At 48.4% G+C, this 27851-nt stretch overlaps 1 protein-coding gene across 1 annotated transcript in view; it reads right to left on the reverse strand.

Annotated features, from left to right (window-relative positions):
- SMG6 (SMG6 nonsense mediated mRNA decay factor) overlaps positions 1-27851 on the reverse strand; it is a 420134-nt gene that overhangs the window by 319016 nt on the left and 73267 nt on the right. Inside the window, exon 9 of the mRNA XM_075335342.1 lies at positions 19535-19596. Within this exon, the coding sequence (XP_075191457.1) occupies positions 19535-19596 (62 nt within the window). The remainder of the gene's footprint in view (positions 1-19534; positions 19597-27851) is intronic.

Consider the following 27851-nt stretch of genomic DNA (forward strand, 5'->3'; position numbering starts at 1 on the left):
TCCTAATATACTCATTCTCCTTGTATGTCTATTGTCTTATGAATTATTGATAAATCTTTTCATATAAAAAATGAAACTAGAAAAATGCAGATTAATGTTCAGAAAAGAAAGAAAGAAGAGGAAAGATATAAGCATAAAGAAGAGGAAATTAGAGAAAAGGGGGGAGGGGGGGGGAGCAAGAAAAGAAAAGAAAAAAGGGGGGGGAAGGAATGAGACTCCCCACCGTTTCTCAGCTCAAAAAGCTCGCCAAACTCTCCACAAACTCTGGGGACTCCATGAACATAATCCATGGTCTCCAAACTGTAGTAAATTTTTCTGTGTTCCCATTTAGTTCTGCTGTCAGCTCCTCCATTCTCTGGAGGTTTGTCATCTCCTCCAACCAATCCAGCACCGTAGGGCATCTAGTCTGTTTCCAAAATCGTGGGATAATCATACGGGCAGCCGCCAGGCAAAATCGCAACATGTCCCTTTTTTGTGTTTTAATAGCTCCTGGGAGCATAGAAAGAAGAGCAACCTGGGGGGATGTTTCTATTTCACCTCCGCTCATCTTTTTGTACAGGTAGAACACTGAGTCCCAAAAGGGTTGCAGCTTAGTACAGCTCCACCATATGTGTAGCATTGTACCTGTGTCTGTGCCACACCTCCAGCACACATCAGACACAGAGGGAAATATAGCATGTAATTTAGTCGGGTAATGGTACCACCTTGTGAGAATTTTATAACTTTTCTCTTGAGCGGCGCACGCCAAGGAAAGCTTGTGGGTCCACAGGTACGCTCTGCTCCAATCGTCCTCTGCAATATCCTCTCCCAGTTCCTCTCCCCACCTACAGACAAAGTGAGGTTTATCCACCCTATTTCTCTGGTTCAGCATTTTATAGATGAGTGAGATGCCATGTCCAGGTGATGACCCCTGTAAAAATATTTTCTCAAAAGGAGTAGGGGGTGTCCTCATCCTTCTCTCCCTGTCCTGGTACGAGAGGAAAGATTTCAACTGCATATATTCCATCCAGGAAATCTCTCTCCCTGTGGCCTGCATGGAAGTATAAGTTGGTAGGGTGTGTCCCTGGAGCACGTGACAAAAACGGGTATCATCCGCCCGAGTAAATCCCCCGAATCTATGGGAGTGGAGTCCTGGGGGGAACTTCTTATTACCGAATACGGGGGTAAGTGGGCCCTGCTCCTGAGAGAGAGATCCCTTTTTTATCTCTCCATCCCACATCCCCATCGCTGTCCGCGTGAACTCCATTCCTTTCGCTATCTGGATCCTACTTTCTTTCTCTAACCATGGAAGTAAATGTAAGGGAGTTCCCAGTACATCCTGTTCAATCACCACCCATTGTTTCGAATTACCATGAAAATGCCAGTCCAGTAATCTCGTTAGGATAGCTGCCTTGTAATATAACTGAAAATTTGGGAGCCCCGCCCCCCCCGTCACTTTTGTGTCTGGTCAGAGTTTTAATTCCTGTTCGGGGTCTCCTGTTCCCCCAGACAAACCCAGACAAGGCTGTCCGGATCTTGGAGAAGTAACTTAGCGGTAGCTGTATGGGTATTGTCTGAAACAGGAACAGGAACCTCGGTAACACATCCATTTTTATCGCGTTTATACGCCCAAACCACGTCAATCTCTTTTTGTCATATTTCTTTAAGTCCCTGATTGTCCTTTCTAATAAGGGGAAAAAATTGTGATGTACAATTTTTGCTGGATCCCTAGGTACCATAACTCCCAGATATTTTAAAACTGACGGTTGCCACTTAAAAGGGAAGTTTTGTGATACTCTCGCAAGGTCTTCTGCCGATAAAGTCACGTTCATGGCCTCTGATTTGGAAAAATTTACTTTGAAGTTGCTTAAGTTGCCAAACTGTTCGAACTCCTTAAGCAAGGACGGGAAGGATATGTGTGGTTGGGAAATGAACATGAGAAGGTCATCCGCGAATAGAGCCAGCTTACGGCTCTCCCCCCCCGCCTCTATCCCGTGGATGCTTGTGTTGTTTCTCAGGGCGACCGCAAGGTGCTCCATGACTATGACGTATAAGAGGGGCGACAGTGGACATCCCTGTCTCGTTCCATTGTGGACCAGAAAGGATGATGATAGAAACCCATTTGTCCTGACTTTTGCTGAGGGTCTCGTATACAGGGACGCAATTCTACCCAAAAATTTCTGACCCAAACCCACCTGTCTCAAGGCTGCCATCATAAAGCTCCAACTGACCCGGTCGAAGGCCTTCTCCGCGTCCACTGAAAGTAAACACATGGGGAGAGACTGAGCCCTCGACCGAGCCATCAGGAGGAACAATTTGTTGGTGTTGTCCCGTGCCTCCCGGCCTTTTACAAATCCCACCTGGTCTGTATGTATTATCCCAGGCAGGGACAGGGCAAGTCTGTTGGCAAGTGCTTTAGAGAAAAATTTCAAATCTAAATTAATCAGTGAGATGGGTCTGTAATTTGTAACCAGCAAGTGGTCCTTTCCCGGTTTGGGGATAACACATATGTGTGCTTCAAGAGACTGTGCTACCCACTGGGAGTTTTCAGATATGGAGTTAAATACTTTGGTCATGAACGGGGATAACTGAGTCTGAAAAATTTTATAGAACTTGGGGGTAAACCCGTCCGGACCTGGGCTTTTGCCTGAAGGAGAATCCCTGATAATAGATGCCACTTCTGTCTCTGTAAAGTCTGCTTCTAGGTTTTCAACCTCAGTATTGAGTATAGTCGGCAGGGCTGTTTTAAGTATGTAATCATTTATTTTAGTCTCCAAAGCTTCTTGTGGCATATCCCCAAATTTGCCCCTTATGTTGTAAAGGTCACTATAATATTTTTGAAACTGCTCCGCTATGTGGATTGGGTTCTGAGTCAAAAGGCCGTCCGATTTTTTGATCGTAGGGATGTGACTGGGGTCCCCCCTCGGATGTAATAACCTAGCTAGTGGTCTGCCACATTTGTCCGCATATTCATACATAAATCTTTTTAGTCTATTCCTGTGGCGCTCGTATTGTCGGTCCAGAATGGATTTAAGTTCCTCTCTGTTTTTAACTAGCTCTGTCAGTGTCACCGGGGATAATGTCTGCTTATGGATCTTCTCTAGGTCTGAAATATTCTGAAGTAGAGACAGAATGGTTTGGGCTCTCTCCCTCTTAATCCTAGCCCCATGTTTGATCAGAATCCCTCTCAACACACACTTTAGTGTCTCCCATTGAACAGGTAGGGTAGTAGTGTCTCCTGAGTGTATCTCCAAGAATTCATCTATTGTGTTCTGCAGGTCTTTCAAGCATCCCTGGTCCCTCAGCAGACTATCATTCAACCGCCAAGACCACGGCCTCCCAGGCCCATCCGGCATAGTGAGGCTCAAAAATATGGGGGCATGATCTGACCAAGAGATACTGCCTATAGAGGCCTGTATCTGCCATGTCAGGGCCTTCTGACTTACAAGGAATAGGTCTATGCGGCTGTATGAAGAGTGAGCCGGGGAAAAATATGTGTAGTCACGGTCTACTGGGTGTAGTGTTCTCCATACATCCACTAATCTGAGTTCCTGTATACAACGTTTAACCTTCGTTAGTTTCCTTATTGAGAGAAAGTTATGTCCCGACGTTGTGTCTACCTTAGGGTCCAAAGTGAAGTTTAAATCACCGCCCACGATCACGGTCCCTTCTGCGAATTCATCCAGTGATGACAGGAGAGAGGAGCAGGTCGTCGCCGGATCTCTATTCGGTAGATACCAATTGACAATGGTAAAGATGGATGAGTTAACATTAATTTTCAGGAATATAAATCTTCCCTCCGTGTCCACCCGTGTATCTAGAACTGTGTGCACTAGGGACTTATGGATGCCTATGGACACTCCCTTGGATTTTGACTCTGGGTTGGAACTGTGGACCCAGTTAGTGTAATATCTGTCTCTAAAGATGGGGAGGTGGCCCGTTTTAAAATGTGTTTCTTGGATCAATAGTATATGGACTCTTTTTTTGTGCATGTCAAAAAATATCTGGGAGCGTTTTTGCGGGACATTAAGTCCCCTCACATTTAGTGAACCCCAATTAATCTGCGTCATTTCAATGCGGAGGAACGGTGGGGACTCTAGGGATAGGTTCGGGGATTAGGGAGAGAGAGAGAGAGATGTGCAGGCAAGTAGGATAGGAAGAGCAGGGAAAAAGAAGAGGAAATAAAAGAGAAGAGGTAAGAAGGTCGAGAATACAAAAGAAACTACCAACAAAGCAGTAGAAACCAAAGGCAAGGAGGTCAGAGTGCCTCCCGCCTGCAAGGTTACAGCAAGACCCTAACGTCGGGTCTAAAAAGACTAAACGTAACTGTATAGGTATAAGAGAATACCAAACTGTCTAACCTAGGGATGGTGAGACTACGCCACTCCTTTATGGCGTGTTATCCCAATCAGGGAGGGAACTTTCTACAAAGGAGCCCCCTGCCCCGGACTAACAATAAGCAATTATTCAACTTAGTTTGTCAGCCAGAGCCCTATATAATGTGAGGACACAAGGTCTAGAGAGAATATTGTGCTATACACCGTCAGGGGGTGCCCCCCCGCCCCCTCTTCCAGGAAGGCGGGAGGGAACCCCCCCCCTCATAATCAGAAAGACTTAATCCCCCTGGCAAAAAAATTATAGCAAAACTGGGAGGTACATTCTATTGAGAAACAACCCAATGAATTTTTGTTTATGAACCAATAACTCCTTAAACATCAGACTGGTCTTCCTCTTCGAGGGCCACGCATCCGATCACCATCTGGGGCAGCACCCCAAACCCCCATTGGAAACACCGGCCATTCCTCTATAGGCACCAATGGAATGTCCAGGGCTGCAGCAAACGATGGCATATCAGTCGGGTTCCTAAGAACATGCATTCTTCCCGCATGTCGGACCTGCAGGCGGAAGGGAAATCCCCAGCTGTATTGAAACTCATACGAACGGAGCATGTCCAGGAGAGGTTTCAGTGCTCTCCTTCTTTGTAAAGTGAAACGGGATAAGTCCTGCAGAATCTGGACTTGGCTCCCCTCGTATGCTGGTGAAACTCCACTGCGCAGCTTAAACAGGATGGCCTCTTTAAGGACATAACGGTGGACCCTGCAAATCACATCTCGTGGTCTGTCATTCTGTGTAGGTCTAGGGCCAAGCGCTCTATGCACTCTGTCTAGCTCCAGGGGTTGGCTTGATGGTTCACCCAGGATCTCATTAAACATCACTTGGAGGGCTCTCTGGAGATCCTTAGGTTCAACAGACTCTGGTAAACCCCGGACCCTTAAATTGTTTCTCCGGCCCCTGTTTTCAGCATCGTCCATTGCTTCCACCATATATTGTATTTGGCAGGAGTGTTGATCCAAAATGGCCCCTTGTGCCTGAGTGGTGTCTTCTATATTCTGTATTTTAGCTGCCTGTATTTGGTTCTGAGTGTCCACTCTTTCCACCTCCCCCCTCAGGGCCGACAGCTCTGTGCGGTATGCCTGTTCCAGCCTTGCTATATATGTCTCCATATCTTCTCTGGTGGGCATAGAAGAGATGTGTGCCCGGATTTCATTAAGTTCTGTTAGCACTCCTGGTTCATGTGATCTTATTGTACTTGTGGCAGGCTCTAACTCTGCTTGCATTTCCATATCATACACACTTTGACTCAGGCTGTGTCTCACTGAAGATAGGAGATTTCCACTAGCAGGGCCCTGTTCCCCATTTGCAGCATTAACAGCCTCTGCTTGAGATTTATTATTGTCCTCCTTCTGTGACAGGGGTAAGGGCACCTCTCCCCCCTCCTGGTGGGGGTTGTACCCATGCTCCCTGCTCCAGGGCTCCCCTGTACCTGGACACGCTGGCTGTCTGGGGTTATCAGCTGCCTCTCCTCCACTGCCCGGGTGGTTTCCTCTCTCTGTCTCTGCTGCTGCTGGGGCTTCCCCTGCCTCTCCATCTTGGGAGATGTCTGCAGTGCTGTCCTCTGCTTCGGCCCGGTAAGGAAGCCTCTAATTCCCTTCTCCTCTGTCCGTGACGCTCCTCTGCTGGGCCCCTGGGAGCTCTCCCTTCTCCTGCGCTGCATATCCTTTTCTTCCAGGCTCTTGGGCTGGTTTAATTGTCAGTAATGTAGTCCGGTGGCAGGAGCTGAGACAAACACGTCCTCACTCCTCCATAGCCAGGACACGCCCCTCGATCCTGTCACTTTAAGTTTATGGGCGGGCATTGGAGTCATGTGATCGGGAGTCAGTGCAACTGAACGTGATAGACTGGGAGCCGGCATCTGACAGCTGCGGAGGCTCGTAACCAAGGTAAACATCGGGTAACTTGCTTGGATACCCGATATTTACCTTGGTTACGAGCATCCGCAGCTGCTAGGAGCCGGGCTGCCTGCTCCCTGCACACGTAACCAACGTAAACATCGGGTAACTAAGAGAAGCGCTTTGCTTGGTTACCCGATATTTAACTTGGTTATGAGTGTCCACAGCTCTCAGGCAGGGAAGAGAGAGGGAGGGGGAGAGAGGGAGGGGAGAGAGAGGGAGGGGGAGAGAGGGAGGGGGAGAGAGGGAGGGGGAGAGAGGGAGGGGGAGAGAGGGAGGGGGAGAGAGGGAGGGGGAGAGAGGGAGGGGGAGAGAGGGAGGGGGAGAGAGGGAGGGGGAGAGAGGGAGGGGGGAGAGAGGGAGGGGGGAGAGAGGGAGGGGGAGGGAGACAGAGAGGGAGGGGGGGAGAGAGAGAGACTGATCGGGCGAGGCTGGTTTCTGGGCATGCTCATTAGAGCAAGCAGGATCATGTCTATCAGCATGCCAGCGTTCACATGCAGTATAGTGAGGATCCAGCAATTTGCAGTATTTGGACGCAGCTCAAAAACGCTACAAGTAGCGTTTTTGAAAAAAGTTAAAAAACTGCAAGTTGCTGGATCCTCACTATAACGCACGCAAACGCATGTTGACGCGAGTCCATTGCAAATGCATTGAAATGAAAACGCATTTGCACTGGATCAGTTTTTGCGTTAAAAAACCGTTCAGGACGCATGTTAAAAAAACGTAGTGTGAAAGCAGCCTTAAAAAGATGTCAGACATAGCAATATGTCCAATTACAAGCGTTGTACTGAGTTTGCATGGTGTCATCTATCCGCAGTAGTGGTGGTGCTCGGCTATCTCATTCAGATCCGCAGGCCATGAATGAAGTGGTGGTGGACACGACTGATGGCTAATCTATTTAAATGGGTTGCGATGGAGCCAGTTTTGGTACACCCAACACTTAACATGGTATCAGCCATCTTGCTAAGTGTTGGCGAACTTGCTAAAGATGCATAATCACTGTGAAAGGGTTAACAGGACATACGATATAAGTACAAGTTATCCATATCGGATGGGTGGTTGGCCCACATTCAGCACCCCACCGATCAGCTGGTAAAGCCTCCTTCAGCAGCTGGATGTAAACACTACTCAGGCCTCTTCAATGTGTAGTGGCCGCTGCCGATCACTGCAGATCAGCTCGTATTCAAGGTTACAGCAACAGAAAACTGAGCACAGTCCAAAACCAATCTGACCATCACAAAGAAGGGAATTTTGTTACTTACCGTAAATTCCTTTTCTTCTAGCTCTTATTGGGAGACCCAGACGATTGGGGTATAGCTACTGCCCTCCGGAGGCCACACAAAGCACTACACTAAAAAGTGCAAGGCCCCTCCCCTTCTGGCTATACCCCCCCGTGGTATCACGGGTTCTCCAGTTTTAGTGCCAAAGCAAGAAGGAGGAAGCCAATAACTGGTTTAAACAAATTAACTCCGAATAACGTCGGAGAACTGAAAAACCGTTCAACATGAACAACATGTGTACCCGCAAACAACAAAAAAAATCCCGAAGGACAACAGGGCGGGTGCTGGGTCTCCCAATAAGAGCTAGAAGAAAAGGAATTTACGGTAAGTAACAAAATTCCCTTCTTCTTCAGCGCTCTATTGGGAGACCCAGACGATTGGGACGTCCAAAAGCTGTCCCTGGGTGGGTAAAGAGATACCTCATGTTAGAGCTGCAAAACAGCCCTCCCCTACGGGGGTGTCACTGCCGCCTGCAGGACTCTTCTACCTAAGCTGGCATCCGCCGAAGCATAGGTATGCACCTGATAATGCTTGGTGAAAGTGTGCAGACTCGACCAGGTAGCTGCCTGACACACTTGTTGAGCCGAAGCCTGGTGTCGTAATGCCCAGGACGCACCCACGGCTCTGGTTGAGTGGGCTTTTAGCCCTGAAGGAACCGGAAGCCCCGCAGAACGGTAGGCCTCTAGAATTGGTTCTTTGATCCATCGAGCCAGGGTGGCTTTAGAAGCCTGCAACCCCTTGCGCGGACCAGCGACAAGGACAAAAAGTGCATCGGAACGGCGCATGGGCGCCGTGCGGGAAATGTAGATTCTGAGTGCTCTCACCAGATCTAGCAAACGTAAGTCCTTTTCATACCGGTGAACCGGATGAGGACAAAAGGAAGGCAAGGATATATCCTGATTAAGATGAAACGAGGATACGACCTTAGGGAGAAACTCCGGAATGGGGCGCAGCACTACCTTGTCCTGGTGGAACACCAGGAAGGGAGCCTTGGATGACAGAGCTGCCAGCTCCGACACTCGCCGAAGCGATGTGATCGCAACAAGAAACGCCACTTTCTGTGACAGGCGAGAAAAGGAAACTTCCTTCAGAGGCTCGAAAGGCGGCTTCTGGAGAGCAACTAGTACCCTGTTCAGATCCCATGGATCTAACAGCCGCCTGTATGGGGGCACAATATGACAGACCCCCTGCAGGAACGTGCGCACCTTAGGAAGACGTGCTAGACGCTTCTGAAAAAACACGGATAGTGCCGAGACTTGCCCTTTAAGGGAGCTGAGCGACAAGCCCTTTTCCAACCCCGATTGCAGGAAGGAAAGAAATTTGGGCAATGCAAATGGCCAAGGGGATACTCTCTGTGCAGAGCACCAGGATAAGAAAATCTTCCACGTTCTGTGGTAGATCTTAGCAGACGTTGACTTCCTAGCTTGTCTCATTGTGGCTACGACTCCTTGAGATAATCCTGCGGACGCTAGGATCCAGGACTCAATGGCCACACAGTCAGGTTCAGGGCCGCAGAATTCTGATGGAAAAACGGCCCTTGGGACAGTAAGTCTGGTCGGTCTGGCAGTGACCACGGTCGACCGACCGTGAGATGCCACAGATCCGGATACCACGACCTCCTCGGCCAGTCTGGGGCGACGAGTATGACGCGGCTGCAATCGGATCTGATCTTGCGTAACACTCTGGGCAAGAGTGCCAGAGGTGGGAAGACGTATGGGAGCCGGAACTGCGACCAATCTTGAACTAATGCGTCTGCCGCCAGAGCTCTTTGATCGCGCGACCTCGCCATGAATGCCGGGACCTTGTTGTTGTGCCGGGACGCCATTAGGTCGACGTCCGGCACTCCCCATCGGCGACAGATTTCCTGAAACACGTCCGGGTGAAGGGACCACTCCCCTGCGTCCATGCCCTGGCGACTGAGGAAGTCTGCTTCCCAATTTTCTACGCCTGGGATGTGAACCGCGGATATGGTGGAGGCTGTGTCCTCCACCCACATTAGAATGCGCCGGACTTCTTGGAATGCTTGCCGACTGCGCGTCCCTCCTTGGTGGTTGATGTATGCCACCGCTGTGGAGTTGTCCGACTGGATTCGGATCTGCTTTCCTTCCAGCCACTGTTGGAAGGCCAGTAGGGCAAGATACACTGCCCTGATTTCCAGAACATTGATCTGAAGGGTGGACTCCTGCGGAGTCCACGTCCCCTGGGCCCTGTGGTGGAGAAACACTGCTCCCCACCCTGACAGGCTCGCATCTGTCGTGACCACTGCCCAGGATGGGGGCAGGAAGGATCTTCCCTGAGACAATGAGGTGGGAAGGAGCCACCATTGTAGAGAGTCCTTGGCCGTCTGGGAAAGAGAGACTTTCCTGTCCAGGGACGTTGACTTCCCGTCCCATTGGCGGAGAATGTCCCATTGAAGTGGACGCAGATGAAACTGCGCAAAGGGAACTGCTTCCATGGCTGCCACCATCTTCCCGAGGAAGTGCATGAGGCGCCGTAAGGGGTGCGACCGGCCTTGAAGGAGGGATTGCACCCCTGTCTGTAGGGACCGCTGCTTGTTCAGCGGAAGCTTCACTCTCGCTGCTCGAGTATGAAACTCCATGCCAAGATACGTTAGCGACTGTGACGGTGACAGATTCGACTTTGGAAAGTTGATGATCCATCCGAACGTCTGTAGAGTCTCCAGCGTAGCATGTAGACTGAGTTGGCATGCCTCTTGAGAGGGTGCCTTGACAAGTAGATCGTCCAGGTAAGGGATCACCGAGTGTCCCTGAGAGTGCAAGACTGCTACCACCGCCGCCATGACCTTGGTGAAGACCCGGGGGGCTGTCGCCAGACCGAATGGCAGAGCTACGAACTGAAGATGGTCGTTTCCTATCACAAAACGTAGAAAACGTTGATGTTCTGTAGCAATTGGCACGTGGAGATAAGCATCTTTGATGTCTATTGAGGCAAGGAAGTCTCCTTGAGACATTGAGGCAACGACAGAGCGGAGGGTTTCCATCCGGAACCGTCTGGCGTGCACATGTTTGTTGAGCAGCTTTAGATCCAGAACAGGACGGAACGAGCCGTCCTTTTTTGGAACCACAAAGAGATTGGAGTAAAACCCTCGCCCTTGTTCCTGAGGCGGTACAGGAACCACTACTCCTTCCGCTCTTAGGGAGTCCACCGCCTGCAGCAGGGCATCTGCTCGGTCTGGATGTGGGGAGGTTCTGAAGAACCGAGCTGGAGGACGAGAACTGAACTCGATTCTGTACCCGCGAGACAAAATGTTTGTCACCCACCGGTCTTTGACCTGTGACATCCAAATGTCGGAAAAGCGGGAGAGCCTGCCCCCAACCGGAGATGCGGAGGGGGGGGGCTGGAAGTCATGAGGTAGCCGCTTTGGAAGCGGTTCCTCCATTTGCTTTCTTGGGGCGTGCGTGAGCCCGCCAGGAATCTGAGACTCTTTGCGTCCTCTGAGTCCCTTTGGACGAGGAGAATTGTGTCTTGCCCGAACCTCGAAAGGACTGAAACCTCTGCTGCCATTTTTTCTGCTGAGGTTTGTTTGATCTGGGCTGGGGTAAGGAAGAGTCTTTACCCTTGGACTGTTTAATGATGTCAGCCAATGGCTCGCCAAACAGTCTATCTCTAGATAAAGGCAAGCTGGTTAAACATTTTTTGGAACCAGCATCTGCTTTCCAGTCCTTTAACCACAAGGCTCTGCGCAAAACTACCGAATTGGCGGACGCCATTGAGGTGCGGCTGGTAGATTCTAGGACCGCATTGATAGCGTAAGACGCAAACGCAGACATCTGCGAGGTAAGGGACGCCACTTGCGGTGCCGCTGGATGTATGATAGCATCCACTTTTGCTAAACCAGCTGAAATAGCTTGGAGTGCCCATACGGCTGCGAATGCTGGAGCAAACGACGCGCCGATAGCTTCATAGACAGATTTTAACCAAAGGTCCATCTGTCTGTCATTGGCATCCTTAAGTGAAGCGCCATCCTCCACTGCAACTATGGATCTAGCTGCAAGTTTGGAAATCGGGGGGTCTACTTTTGGACACTGGGTCCAGCGCTTGACCACATCAGGGGGGAAAGGAAAACGTGTATCCTTAGAACGTTTAGAGAAACGCCTTTCTGGATGAGCGTCGTGTTTCTGGATTGATTCTCTGAAGTCAGAGTGATCCAAGAAAGCACTCAATTTACGCTTGGGATAGAGGAAACGAAACTTCTCCTGCTCTGCAGCTGCCTCCTCTGCAGAAGGGGCTGGGGGAGAAAGATCCAACAGCCTATTGATGGCTGAGATAAGATCGTTTACCATGGCGTCCCCATCCGGGGTATCCAGATTGAGAGGGGTTCCAGGATAAGACTCCTGATCACTCTCTTCAGACGCATCACAGGGCGACTGATTGCGCTGAGACCCTGAGCAGTGTGATGACGTTGAGGGTCTTTCCCAGCGAGCTCGCTTAGGGTGGCTGGGGCTATCATCTGAGTCATAATACTCAGCCTGGGAAGCCGGGGACCCCCTTGCAGTCTGGACTAATTCCAACTGAGGGGGATTAGAGGACAGAGACCTCGCCGTGTCCATAGACTGAGCCCCAGTCATGGATTGCAAAGTTTCAAGGATTTTTGCCATAGTCACAGACATTCCATCAGCAAAAGCTGCAAAGTCTGTCCCTGACACCGGGGCAGGACTTACAAGCGTCTCAGCCTGGGTCACTACCCCTCCGGACTCCGGCTGGCGAAGCAGCACCGGATCTGAGCATTGCACACAATGGGGGTCTTTGGAACCTGCTGGTAGAGCAGCCCCACATGCAGCACACGCAGTGAACACAGCCCTAGCCTTGGCAGCCTTGCGTTTTGTGGATGACATGTTGCTGCCTCCTCAGAGCGATCTGGGTTATCCAGCCAGGAAGCGACCTCACAGTGCAAGAAATAACTAAATATATATATCTGGTGACACAGTACACCAATACACACTGAGGCACTAGAGGGGCCGCTGAAATGCCGCTTACCGCCCGCTTAAGAGCGGGTGTGTGGTATCCAAAAGCCCCCTAGTCCAGGTCTCCCAGAGCCTTGCGTCCTTCCTCCAGCCAGACTGCATGTAATGGCTGCCGGCGTCCTGAGAGAGGAGGGGGGGCGGGCCCTGGGCGTTCCTGGCTAAGAGCGGGAAGCCTGCTTCCCTCTGTGCCTAGTGAGAGGGCTGGAGCATGTAAATCAGGCTCCAGCCCTCGTCGCTGCCGTGAAACAGCGTCTCTCCCCTACCCTGATTGACAGGGTGGGGGCGGGAACGAAGCGGAGCTAGGCCGCAAAAGCCGGGGACTGGATTTATAAACGCCGCCGCCGTAAAAGCGCGGTCGGCGTGTCCCCGGCGCACCACAAGTCACAGCAGCGCCGCCCGGTCCAGTGGGGGTCGGCGCTGCGTTCCCACACTACAAAGTCCCCCAGTAAACTGTAGGAACACTAACTCCCACGTTACGGTCCCCGGCGCACTACAACACCCAGCCAGCCCGGAGTGTGTCTGTGCCTGCCGGGGACACAGAGTACCTGTATGATGCAGGGCCATGTCCCTGATTGTACTCATGCTCCGAATCCATCAGGTTCTATGGGTCTGTGGATGGAGCCCGGCGTCAGAGCTTACTTAAAGGCCGGCAGGATCCCACTTCCACAGAGCCCTACAAGGGGATGTGGAAGGAAAACAGCATGTGGGGCTCCAGCCCCTGTACCAGCAATAGGTACCTCAACCTTACAACACCATCCACGGGTGAGAAGGGAGCATGCTGGGGGCCCTATATGGGCCCTCTTTTCTTCCATCCGAAATAGTCAGCAGCTACTGCTGACTAAAATCTGTGGAGCTATGCGTGGATGTCTGACCTCCTTCGCACAAAGCTTGAAAACTGGAGAACCCGTGATACCACGGGGGGGTATAGCCAGAAGGGGAGGGGCCTTGCACTTTTTAGTGTAGTGCTTTGTGTGGCCTCCGGAGGGCAGTAGCTATACCCCAATCGTCTGGGTCTCCCAATAGAGCGCTGAAGAAAAGCAAGTTATAGCCAAAGATGATGATAAATGTATTTAAAGGGAATCTGTCAGAAGATAAAGACAGAGACCCTGATGCAGTGATATGTCACTTATTAGGCTGTTTTGCTAAAATCAGTGTTTTATTCAGCAGTAGATTATCGCTACAAGACTGGGTGTCTCGTGTCTCCTGATCAACTGCTCTGTGTAACCTCATCCCCAACACTGATTAGCAGCTTTCTGACAATGCACAGTGTACACAGAAATCTGCCAATCACTAGTGTGGGCAGGGTCACACAGGGCTCAGCAATCAGAAAACTGCTAGATCTGCTGCATAGTAAAAAGTGATTTTATCAAAAAGGACAGCAAGCAGTCCAGCAAGTGACACAGTTGGAATCAGGATTTCAGCCCCTACATCATGCTGCTCTCAGATTACATAGAATAAAACCTGGTGTTAGATTCCCTTTAATATTTGGCATCTGGTCTTCCAGATAGCTCCCAACATATCGGGGTTGGGTAACATATCACTAGCGCCTGGCCAGTTTTTTTTATCAGCGTTGACAAGCTTATGTACTTTGAGCACTGGTGGCCATGACCGAGTAGAGAAATGTTGCTTGCAACTTTTTTTTCTGTTCATCCAGCCCAGTGTAGAAAACTATCTGCCATTAAGGGGTTAAACAGAGCAAACAAATGCATTCTTAATGAACCCACAAAGGCATCTCAGGTATCTATTAATATGCGGAGTACTGGTTTATAATGGTTAATGTAGCTTGAAGTGGTCTGAACTTATAGAATTAAAAGCCACAGCAGGTTCCTTTTCTAAAATGGTCTAATGTACTTTTTTTCAGCTAAACCAATAAGCACTAATGGAAAAAAAAAAAAAAAATAAGGTTTCACCTGCTTCCTTACATAGCTACAGCAGACACATGCTGAGGGCATACATTTACAGGGGCGGACTGGCCCACCAGGAGGTCGGGAGAACCCCCGGTGGGCCCCTGCTATTGATGGCCACGCCCCCTAGGCCCCTATGGATGTGTGTGAGAGCCCCCCCCCGGCCGGTAATTTCACTAATCATATCGGCACATTGCCGATATGATTAGTGACAATCCCATTCCCTCTGGAGCGGCAAGCAGGGAGAGCGATCTCCCCGCTCTCCCTGCTGTCACTGTCGGTGCCGCGCGGCTCTGACTCATCTGCGCAGCGACACTGCAGGAGGAGGCAGTCTCAGAGTGATGACTGCTTCCTTCCTGTGCAGGTGCTGGCAGAATCGCGCTGCGGAGGACGGACCGGCGTCACCCCACTGGCTGCAGCAGCACGTGAGTATAGAAGGTGGGGGCCCCGGGGGAGGGTGCGGGGGCCCGGGGAGCAAGCAGGGGCCCCGAGGGGGGGCGTGCGGGGGCCCGGAGAGCGAGCAGGGGCCCCGGGGGGGGGCCAGAGAGCGAGCAGGGGCCCCGGGGTGGGAGTGCAGGGGCCCAGGAAGGGTGTACGGGGGCCCCGGAGGGGGGGTGCGGGGTCCCGGGGAGTGAGCAGGGGCCCCTCATACTCACCTGTCTGCAGCCTCCCGGTGCCATGTCCGCTCCCAGTACCGCGGCTCCGGCTGTGTGCAGACGGCCGGGACACCTCCGATAGCTGCAGGACCTGGCGCTGATCACCTGATGCGGTCACCTGATGGAATCAGCTGACAGTGATAGTGACAGCGGTGACGCCGGCTTTTTACTACCCGGCCGGCTAAACTATCAGCTGATGCCGTCAGGAGACTTTATCAGCTGATTACCGCCGGGTCCTGCATTGATCGGTCTGACAGGAGTCTGCACAGAAGTGTGTGGGGTTTTTTTCTCTTTTTTTTGCACTGATGCATCAGCTGATTGTATAAACGGCTTTTATACAATCAGCTGCTGTGTGATGGAATTCACATCCTTGATCCTGACATCATCTGATCGCTCTGCCTTTCAGCAAACGATCAGATGATATTGGATCTGGATTGGACGGCGCGGGACCCTGACCCAGGATTACTGCGGAGGGGGGTTCTTTATTTCAATAAAGATGGAGTCACTAATTGTGTTATGTTTTATTTCTAATAAAAATATTTTTCTGTGTGTTGTGTTTTTTTTTATCTTTACTAGAAATTCATGGTGGCCATGTCTAATATTGGCGTGACACCATGAATTTCGGGCTTAGGGCCAGCTGATAATATACAGCTAGCTCTAACCCCATTATTACCCAGCGAGCCACCAGACATCAGGGCAGCTGGAAGAGTTGGATACAGCGCCAGAATATGGCGCTTCTATGAAATCGCCATTTTCTGGGGTGGCTGCGGACTGCAATTCGCAGAGGGGGTGCCCAGAAAGCTTGGGCACCCTGCACTGCGGATTCCAATCCCCAGCTGCCTAGTTGTACCTGGCTGGACTCAAAAATATGGCGAAACCCACGTCATTTTTTTTTTAATTATTTAATGAAATTCATGAAATAAAAAAAAAAAAGGGCTTCCCTATATTTTTGGTTCACAGTCGGGTACAAATAGGTAGCTGGGGGTTGGGGGCAGCCCATAGCTGCCTGCTGTACCTGGCTAGCATACAAAAATATGGCGAAGCCCACGTCATTTTTTTGGAGGGCAAAAAACTCCTGCATACAGTCCTGGATGGAGCATGCTGAGCCTTGTAGTTCTGCAGCTGACATCAGATCTTTTTTTTCAACAATCTTTAATGGCATTGTTCACTGATAAAAAAACGCATAAAAAAGCAGTGAGCAAAAACGCAGCCAAAAACGTAAAAACGCATCGCGTTTTTACCGCGGGTGCATTTTTGTGCGTTTTTCTGCTGCCAAAAACGCACAAAAAACACCTAGTGTGCACATACCCTCAGTATGCAGAGAGCTGCGGAGGAGGACGGAAGACAGAGGAGAGGCCACCGGTGCTTGGAGCAGATAAGTGCTCAGTGACCTGAAGATGCAGGGAGAGGGGCCACATAAGATGGCAGCTATATGTGGCTATATGGGGAGAGGGGCCACATTAAGATGGCAGCTATATGTGGCTATATGGGGAGAGGGGCCACATTAAGATGGCAGCTATATGTGGCTATGGGGAGAGGCCATATAAGATGGGAGCTATATGTGGCTATATGGGGAGAGGGGCCACAATAAGATGGCAGCTATATGTGGCTATATGGGGAGAGGGGCCACATTAAGATTGCAGCTATATGTGGCTATATGGGGAGAGGCCACATAAGATGGGAGCTATATGTGGCTATATGGGGAGAGGGGCCACATTAAGATGGCAGCTATATGTGGCTATATGGGGAGAGGGGCCACATTAAGATGGCAGCTATATGTGGCTATATGGGGAGAGGGGCCTCATTAAAATGGCAGCTATATGGGGAGAGGGGCCACATAAGATGGGAGCTATATGGGAAAAGGAGCACATGGGATGTGATCTGCTGGGGAAAGAGGCCATAATGGGATGGGACCTGCTGGGGAAAGAGGCCATAACGGGATGGGATCTGCAGGGGAAAAGAGGCCATAATGGGATGGGATCTGCAGGGGAAAAGAGGCCATAATGGGATGGGATCTGCAGGGGGAAAGAGGCCATAATGGGATGGGATCTGCAGGGGAAAAAAGGCCATAATGGGATGGGATCTGCAGGGGAAAGAGGCCATAATGGGATGAGATCTGTATGGGGAAGGTCGTCCATTCCAATTTTAGCAGGGCTCCTTTAGTAATAATTTTTAAAAACTGAAGAAAAATCATTTAATACAATAAGACTGACAGTGACTGGAACAACTGATGCTGGACAGGAGAGGAAGGGGAAGGAGATTTTACTTTAAATTACTTGTATTTTTTGGTTGAGGAAATTGCGTGAAAATGGGTGTGGTTACAGAATGGGTGTGGTTTTCAAATGGGTGGGGTTTACAGATAACCTGTTAAAAATTTGAATCCCACCCCTGCTATATATAGTATGGTAACTGCATGGTGCTGGTGGGCCCCAAGATTGATTTTTCCTGGTGGGCCCCAGGTACTCCAGTCCGCCGCTGTACATTTATATTATATACCAACAGCAAAAGTTCAAGACGAATGCCATGCAAGGTATTAAAGGGAATCTGTCACCAGGTTTTAACACCTAATCTGAGAGCAGAATAACGTAGGGGCAAAGATCCTGATTCCAGTGATGTGTCCCTTACTGGGCTGTTTAGTGTAGTAGTTTAAAAAAAATCACTGATAATCAGCAGTAATTATCATTACAGGACTACTTAGCCTGCTGCCAGGTAGTCCAGCATATTCATGAGCTCTGTATAACTGCTAGATCTGCCGCAGAGAAAAAAAACTGATTTTATCAAAATGATAGCAAACAGCTTAGTAAGTGACACATCGCTGGAATCAGGGTCTCTGTCTCTACAATATGCTGCATCACAAAGATTTAGACAGGTTTCGTTTTAAAAGGGAACCTGTCACCAGGTTTTTCCCTTATGAGCTGCAGCCACCACCAGCGAGCCCTTATATTCAGCATTCCTGAATACAAGAGCCCAGGCCGCTCTGTATTACGTAAAAAAAAGACCTTTATTATACTCACCTAGGGGGCGATTCGGTCCAATGGGTCTCGCTCTGTGTCCGGTGCCTCCTCCATCTTGTACAATCGCCGTCCTCCTTCCCAGCCCTGTGTGCATGATGCGTCCTACGTCATCCACACAGAGTCTTCCATTGTGCTCCGGCGCATGCACATTTTGATCCGCCCAGCTGAGGCAGCTCACAGTATTGTAGAGCACATGCACGGGCGGTTTTTGACCTTTTGTAACACCTTCGCATTACAGTACTTTGCTCAGCCCTCAGTGGGGCAGATCAAAGTATGCATATGCAGGAGCGCAATGGCGGCCTCTGTGTGGATGACATAGAACGCGTCATCCACACGAGAGCTTGGAAGAAGGATGGCAATCACACAAGATGGAGGAGGCGCCAGACCGAGAGCAGCGACACCCATTGGACCAGACCACCCCCTAGGTGAGTATAATAAGGTATTTTTTACATTATACAGAGCAGCCTGGGCTCTTATATATAGTATTCTGGAATGCTGTATATAAGGGCTCACTGGTGGTGGCTGCAGCTCATAAGGCAAAATCCTGGTGACAGGTTCCCTTTACAGGGAACCAATCAGCATTTTCCTATACAAGGATTAGCTGCAGCAGACAATATCGTAGGAGACGTCTCCTGCAGCTAATCGGGGTAAGATCAGCTGTTCTCCAGTCCTGTTGTGACCGCGCGCGCACCCACGGTCACAACAGATCTGAAGAAGCGAGGGCGTATGCGCCGCCCCTCTCATGCACCATAATACTGTGGGCTCCAGAAACATGACGCCGGAGATGAGCGCTATGCGCAGGCGCTAAATCCGACGCTGTGTAACTGAAGATTAGAAATTTACATACGGCCAGAGGGAGGAACAGGAGGCGGGGGGCGGGGATACACGTGCATAACCCGCCCGGACATTAGCAGCGAGGTGCACATGTCAATCAAAAAGTGCACGAATTTTCAAACTTTATAAAGTTGGATTTCGCTGCCTAAACACCCGAGCTGCCCACTAATGGTATGTACAATGTGCCTGATAGTGCCAGCACTGCACTGGCTGCACCTTATATAGGAAAATGCTGATATTTGCTTCCCTTTAATGTCTACTTACCAGAGGTTACATAGAAACCCAATAGCTGTAAGAGAAGGCCTAGTCACATTATGTACTAGCAAGGCCCTAGAGATATCAGCTCTGCAGATATGCGGCATGAATGATACTCGTCTAGGGACGGATACACTCATGACTGGTAATATTTGGGTCTGCGGCACAACATCCCCACATCCAGCTGAGAACATCACTCCGCAGTGATGTCAAGGGAGTAGTGAGGGCGCTTCACCCACCGAGCCCACAGCTATAAACACAGCTTGGCTGCAAAGAGGCTGACATTCCAGAGAGATGCATAACGTCGGAAAATGAGACACAGATCCAGCACACTTACCCAATCCTGGTGAAGAGCTTCCCCTGGGCATGCAGGAAGCTGAGCAGGAAGCGTTTGTTCAGCTGCATGGGAAAGAAAAAAAAAAAAAATGAAAAAAAAGACAAAACAATAAAACCTTCGACATTCTGGGAAAGGAGTGGAGTCCCGGGTGCTGAAATAACCTGGCCTGGGGATGTGGGGGCGAATGGCTGCGGATGGGAAATGAATGACATGCCCTAAATCTCACACACATGCTGGGATGGGCACATGCCATTCTAAGGAGCAGAATATGCCGGCTGCCTTACAACAACACCCTCTACCGGCTGGTAAAACAGTGTCCAATAACAAAGAAAACAGGAGAAGACAGCAGAAAAAAAGACTATAATAATGAAATAACCATCACCAGATATAGAAGGGAAATCGGTCAGAAATAGAAGACCACTTCCTATAGAAAGAAAAATATCAAATCCTCAATATGTCTAGAATCTACCTGCAGGAAGACATACATATACATATACATATACATATACATATATATATATATATATATATATATATATATATATATATATATATATATATATATATATATATATATATATATATATATATATATCTGCTCCTCCATCTTCAGGCTGTGGTACGGTAATCATCAATGGAAAGCATTATCTGGTACAGGGCTTTCCTTAATAGGGAAGTACCCCAATATTGTGGATAACGTGGTCGTCATTGGTGGTCTAACTGTTCAAACCCCAGAGCACAGCAATTGGCTATCTCCAGCAGAGCCATAAAGAATGAATGGAGCCAAGGTGCACATACTCCCCCTCCGCTCTACTGACAGCTCTGCTCTTAGGATAACAGAAATCAAAGCAGTCGGACACGCGGCGAAACGTTATCCCCTATCACATGTACAGGGAACAACTTCTAACATTGGTACAAGATAGGCCATCAGAATTAGATTGGTGGGGTCCGACTCTTGACTTACCTGCCAGTCAGCAGTAAGAAGGAGCCATGGTTCTCCTTTGATTGTCATGTCCTCTTCATGCTTTACCAAGCACAACTCTAAGGCTATGTTCACACTAGAAAAATGATTTTTCTTAAGAAATTTCTTAAGAAATTTCTTAAGAGTGCACCTGGGTTAAAAAACGCACCAAAAACGCACCTGCGTTTTTGCCGCGTTTTCGGTGCGTTTTTGGTGCGTTTTCGGTCCGTTTTTGGTGCGTTTTTACCACTGGTTGGTCCCTGTGTTATTGTGCCAATTATCTATGGCAAAAAACGCAGTTAGCTGCAGAAAAGAAGTGACATGCTCATTCTTTTTCTTAAGAAAATCTACTGAAAGAATTTTCTTAAGAAAAAAACGCAGTGTGTGCACAGCTAATTTTTTTTGCCATAGGTTTTGCTGGGGAATGTCTGCAGAAAGGTTACAAGAATTTCTCAAGAAATTTCTGCAGCAAAAACGGACCCAAAACGCAGGTAAAAAACGCAGTGTGTGAACATAGCCTTAGACATACATGTGCCTAATATTAGAGATCATCACAGATCTGTCTTACTAGAATAAATGGGACCGAGATTTAACACCAAGCATAGCTGATGCGAAAAATGGTGAAAACAGGACTGATGGGACAGCTGCGGCCACTTCACCTACAGCTTATGGGGACCGACTCTGGTCTCACTCACACCAATCTAATAATGATGGGCTATCCTAAGGCTAGGCACATAATTTTACATTACCTGTAACCTTTACAAAGGGGAGCCACGTATTCACATATGTACTATTGATGGACGACCCATCAGAACTTCCACCCCCAAATTCTTAAGCTGGCTTTACACACTACAATGTATCTTACGATGTGTCGGCGGGGTCACGACGTAAGTGACGCACATCCGGCATCGTAAGGTAGATTGTAGTGTGTGACAGGTACGTGCGATTGCGATTGAACGGAAATCCGTTCATCACATGCACGTCGTTCATTCCTCATGAATTGAACGTCAGGTTGTGCAATGTTCCCGAGGCAGCACACATCGCAGTGTGTGACACCCCGGGGACGATGAACAGATCTTACCTGTGTCCCGCGGCTCCCGCCAGCAATGCGGAAGGAAAGAGGTGGGCGGGATGTTTACGTCCCGCTCATCTCCACCCCTCCACTTCTATTGGCCGGCTGCCGCGTGACGTCGATGTGACGCCGAACGTCCCTCCCACTCCAGGAAGTGGACGTTCACCGCCCACAGCGAGGTCGTATGGACGGGTAAGTACGTGTGACGGGGGTTAATCGTTTGTGCGGCACGTTTAACAAATTGAACGTGCCACACATACGATGGGGGTGTTGCAAATCGCATACGATATCGTATGCGAAATTGCAACGTGTAAAGCAGGCTTTAGTGTGCAAAATATTAGGAAAGGATCGGTAAATTGTATGAAGGACAGATTACTTCCAAGCAGTAGAACTTATCATTGAAGCCACACATGAGGCAGTAAGGTTCCCACCCCGCACTCTCTGGGCCGATGAAGCGCCAGGCAAGCAGCTTTCATTGCTAATGTAGTTTCTAATATCCAATAAAGCTGTAGGATTTTATGACTTTGTGGTTGTAGCTGCCCGCGGAGTAAGAAATTCACCCCCTACAAGGCACGGCAACTATATATTGCACACCTGTATGCAGAAAGACATAAGCTCATAAGGCGAATATTTACATAGGCTTTATTAATGACTATTAGCTCATCTTTGTGATTTATATAATAAAAGTATTAAGCCAGAACTTTGCTAAAGACTGAAAGAATGATCATTTGATGCCCTGACATATTGTAGGGGTGCTGCAGACGCTAAAAAACAACCACCCCTGGGGCCACGCCTGCGGGCTGACACCTGCACAATCCCACATGCAGGCGCAAGGCACCAAATAAGGGAAGGATTGTGCACAGCGGCCCCGGGAAGAAATTGTGTCTTAAGATGAAATTTCAATACTTGAGTTTTGGACGTAAATTTCTGTATCTGCTCTTTCTCAAGAGTCTGCTTTAAGCCTCCAACACGAAAAGCGAGAGGAAGAGCGGCAGCCGAGATGTAAGGATCCCTGGGAATCCAGGATACATCCAGCAGAGACACACACAGAATGGACATCCAGGGGGAGGGAGGGCCAAACAACCAAACATAAGACACCCGGAAAAAGGCTGCTCAAAGGCTTCCGCTAAAAGAGAGTCAGTAAACAGAGCGTAGGGGAAGACTACCTAAATAACAAATGTGTGTGATCCGGGTCTGCACATCACACAGGCAATGCTTACACTTTGGTGGCCACCAAGAAAAGCTTCCAAAAATCTAAAAATCAATAATGGATCTTACATCTAAAGCTAAAATCGACGATCTCCCCAGATGCAGGGGGCACTCATGTGAAACAGATTTAAGGGGGTCTGTAAAGGGCGAACCAGATGCCCATTGGCAATGTAGGATGGCAAACGTTGGAAAAGAATAAAGCGGCCCCCCCCATCCTGGGACTGAAAAGTGACCCCACATTCTCATGTATAGTCTATGTACCTGGTGCCCTCCTCTGCTCAAATCAGCGCACGGTTTCTCCACCATCCAAGATGGACACGGCAGTGACAGGGCAGTGCTGTAAGGCTACATGCGCACGCTGCTTCTTTTTCGTGTTCACAAACTGCAGCCAAAACTGCAGCCAAAGTTTTTGGCTGCAGTTTTGTCAACAATTGTTTCATGTATTTTTCAGTTCAAACAAGCCCATAAAGCTTGTTGAATTGAAAAAAAAAATTAGAAATAAATAAATAAATAAATAAATAATTAAAAAAAAACTGGTGTGCGGTCCCCCCCAATTTTAATGCCAGCCAGATAAAGCCATACGGCTGAAGGCTGGTATTCTCAGGATGGGGAGCCCCACGTTATGGGGAGCCCCCCAGCCTAACAATATCAGTCAGCAGCCGCCCAGAATGGCCGCATCCATTAGATGCGGCTGTTCTGGGACTGTACCCGGCTCTTCACGATTTGCCCTGGTGCGTTGGCAAATCGGGGTAATAAGGAGTTATTGGCAGCGGCAGCCCATAGCTACCAATAAGTCCTAGATTAATCATGTCAGGCGTCTATGAGACACCCTCCATGATTAATCTGTAAATTACAGTAAATAAACACCCACCTAAAAAAAATCCTTTATTAGAAATAAAAAACACAAACACATTCCCTCATTACCAATTTATTAACCCCGAGAAAGCCCTCCATGTCCGGCGTAATCCAGCATGCTCCAGCGCCGCATGCAGCTCTGCTGCATGCAGGTGACCGGAGAAGCAGCAGACACCGCCGCTCCGGTCACCTCCATGCAGCTAATGAAGACAGCCGCGCGATCAGCTGAGCTGTAACCGAGGTTACCCGCGGCCACCGCTGAATTCAGCGGTGGCCGCGAGTAACCTCAGTGACAGCTCAGCTGATCGCGCTACTGCGTGGAGCTGACAGGAGCGTGGAGGACGGGACTTTCAGCGGTGGCGGTGAGAGGGGTCCATCATCTCCCCTGTGCGTGCACGCTGGGGACAGCGGTACTTCGGGGAACACGGGGAGGACGGGACTATCAGCGGCGGCAGCGAGAGGGGGGTGGACATTGGCAGCTAAAAACATTGATTTTTCCCTCTCGCTGCCGCCGCTGCTGATAGTCCCGTCCTCCATCATCTCCCCTGGGTACAGCGGTACTTCGGGGAACACATGGAGGACGGGACGGGACGGGACCACTTGCCTGACCTCACTTCCTGACAAATCACCTGCGTTTTTGGTACCAAAAACGCAGGTAAAAGCCAGGTAAAATGCACCACTTTTGATTAGCATGCATTTTTCCTGCGTTTTTGATACCCTCATTGATTTCAATGGGTGACAAATGTTGACAAAAACGCAGGAAAGAATGAACATGCTGCATTTTTTTTGTCACAAACTTTTGACAAAAAAAACGCTGACAAATAAACTGCAATGTGCGCATGACAAATCTGACTTCTCATAGACTTTGCTGGGAAGTCAGATGTCAGAAAGTTCTGCTGACAAAACTGCAGCCAAAAAAGCAGCAAAAAAGCAGGAAAAAAAAGCAGCGTGCGCATGTAGCCTTAGTCTGAGCCACATCTCTGCTTATCTGATCCCACAGGACAGGAAAGGTGGCAAGGTTTAGACTGAATAATCCACTCACGGCGCCGCAGCTACCATCTTGGACGTAGGAGGAACAGTACTGTACGTCGATGTGATCATAGGAGGTAGCATAAGGCAAACAGGGGGCACCAGGTAAGGAGATTAGAGGATGGGAAATGTATAGTCACTTTTCAGTCTCAAGGTGGGGGGGGATCGTTTCAATTAGATATGCCTAAGAGTGTGTTCACACTTTGCATTTTTGCTACATTTTTTCCAACATAAAACAAATCATTTTACAGTACCAGCAAAGTGAAGGAGACTCCTTTAGGCTATGTGCGCGCGCTGCGTTTTTTTATCGCATTTTTCGGGTGTGTTTTCAGCCTCAAAACTGCATCCACTTCCTTCCCCAGCAAAGTCTATGAGATTTCATTTGTCAATGAAATGTCCGCACATTGCAGTCTTTGTTTAGCTGCGTTTTTTTGGTAATCACAAAGATACAGCATGTCAATTCTTTCTGCGTTTTTCACCCATGCAATGCATGGGAGAAAAACACAACCAAAAAACGCAGCAAAACGCATCATAAAACGCACAAAAACGCATGCTTTTTTTTTTTTACCGCGGGTGCGTTTTTTTGGGGCCAAAACGCACAAAAACGCTGCATCTTTGTGGTCAGAAAAAAAGGCAGTGTGCGCACATAGCCTTAAGACCACTTTACACAAAAGAGATAAATCTGCGGCAGATCTGTGGTTGCAGTGAAATTGTGGACAATCAGTGCCAGGTTTGTGGCTGTGTACAAATGGAACAATATGTCCATGATTTCACTGCAACCACAGATCTGCCAAAGATTTATCTATGTGTGTAAAGTGGCCTTTAGGCTCATGCGCACACTGCTTATTTTTTTCCTTGCACATTGCCACATGTCAAATCTTTCAGTGTAATGGGAAAATAAAACATCAAAAAACTTGTTTATTTTACACTGTTTTTTCTACCCACATTTTAATATTTCTGCAGATTTTTTAAGGCTATGTAAATACAGATCTTGATATATAACTAATGATGAGCGAGCTCTACCACACTCGGGTGATCGGTACTCGTAACCAGCGGGAAAGAATGAACATGCTGCATTTTTTTTGTCACAAACTTTTGACAAAAAAAACGCTGACAAATAAACTGCAATGTGCGCATGACAAATCTGACTTCTCATAGACTTTGCTGGGAAGTCAGATGTCAGAAAGTTCTGCTGACAAAACTGCAGCCAAAAAAGCAGCAAAAAAGCAGGAAAAAAAAGCAGCGTGCGCATGTAGCCTTAGTCTGAGCCACATCTCTGCTTATCTGATCCCACAGGACAGGAAAGGTGGCAAGGTTTAGACTGAATAATCCACTCACGGCGCCGCAGCTACCATCTTGGACGTAGGAGGAACAGTATTGTACGTCGATGTGATCATAGGAGGTAGCATAAGGCAAACAGGGGGCACCAGGTAAGGAGATTAGAGGATGGGAAATGTATAGTCACTTTTCAGTCTCAAGGTGGGGGGGGATCGTTTCAATTAGATATGCCTAAGAGTGTGTTCACACTTTGCATTTTTGCTACATTTTTTCCAACATAAAACAAATCATTTTACAGTACCAGCAAAGTGAAGGAGACTCCTTTAGGCTATGTGCGCGCGCTGCGTTTTTTTATCGCATTTTTCGGGTGTGTTTTCAGCCTCAAAACTGCATCCACTTCCTTCCCCAGCAAAGTCTATGAGATTTCATTTGTCAATGAAATGTCCGCACATTGCAGTCTTTGTTTAGCTGCGTTTTTTTGGTAATCACAAAGATACAGCATGTCAATTCTTTCTGCGTTTTTCACCCATGCAATGCATGGGAGAAAAACACAACCAAAAAACGCAGCAAAACGCATCATAAAACGCACAAAAACGCATGCTTTTTTTTTTTTACCGCGGGTGCGTTTTTTTGGGGCCAAAACGCACAAAAACGCTGCATCTTTGTGGTCAGAAAAAAAGGCAGTGTGCGCACATAGCCTTAAGACCACTTTACACAAAAGAGATAAATCTGCGGCAGATCTGTGGTTGCAGTGAAATTGTGGACAATCAGTGCCAGGTTTGTGGCTGTGTACAAATGGAACAATATGTCCATGATTTCACTGCAACCACAGATCTGCCAAAGATTTATCTATGTGTGTAAAGTGGCCTTTAGGCTCATGCGCACACTGCTTATTTTTTTCCTTGCACATTGCCACATGTCAAATCTTTCAGTGTAATGGGAAAATAAAACATCAAAAAACTTGTTTATTTTACACTGTTTTTTCTACCCACATTTTAATATTTCTGCAGATTTTTTAAGGCTATGTAAATACAGATCTTGATATATAACTAATGATGAGCGAGCTCTACCACACTCGGGTGATCGGTACTCGTAACCAGCGGTCACACACTCGGATGGGCTCGACTTGTGTATTAAGTATAATGGAAGCCAATGGGGACCTGGAACCTGGGAACTCGAGCTTTTTCCGGATGAGTTCCATTGACTTCCATTATACTCAGGTACTCAAGTTGCGCCCATCTGAGCATCCAACTGCTCGTTATGAGTACCGAGGACTGTGAAATACTTTCTGTCTGACCAGCTTATACAGGTAAAACAAGCGCTAAAGGCCACTTTACACACAGAGATAAATCTTTGGCAGATCTGTGGTTGCAGTGAAATCATGGACATATTGTTCCATTTGTACACAGCCACAAACCTGGCACTGATTGTCCACAATTTCACTGCAACCACAGATCTGCCGCAGATTTATCTTTGTGTGTAAAGTGGCCTTTAGACTAATCTAATGAACCAGAAACTGCAGCAAAATGTGTACACGGATCTGCCATGTGGCACAGACCCTGCCAATTGGCATTTGTGACAGTATCCCCAAAAGAAGCTACTAACCAAAATAATGGCAGTAACAAAAGAATAAAAAAAAAAAAAAAAAAAAAAAAAAAAAGGAGGCCAAAGATAAAAGGTAGTTAATCACAATTTGTATGATTAAAGGGAGAAACCAAACAAAAGGGACACATCAAATTCAGCGGCTGAAATGAGAAGGTGGCAGATTTGATGCAGACAGTTCTGCAAATGTCCCATTTATCTCCATTGGGTTTGGAATAGATTTTGGGCATACATTTCTGCAAGAAATCCGCTAGATGTGAATGTACCCTCATGGTTACATACACTTATGATTCCGGTTTGCACCATTTATA

Source organism: Anomaloglossus baeobatrachus, chromosome 2 (assembly GCF_048569485.1).
Source record: "Anomaloglossus baeobatrachus isolate aAnoBae1 chromosome 2, aAnoBae1.hap1, whole genome shotgun sequence".
NCBI lineage: Eukaryota > Metazoa > Chordata > Amphibia > Anura > Aromobatidae > Anomaloglossus > Anomaloglossus baeobatrachus.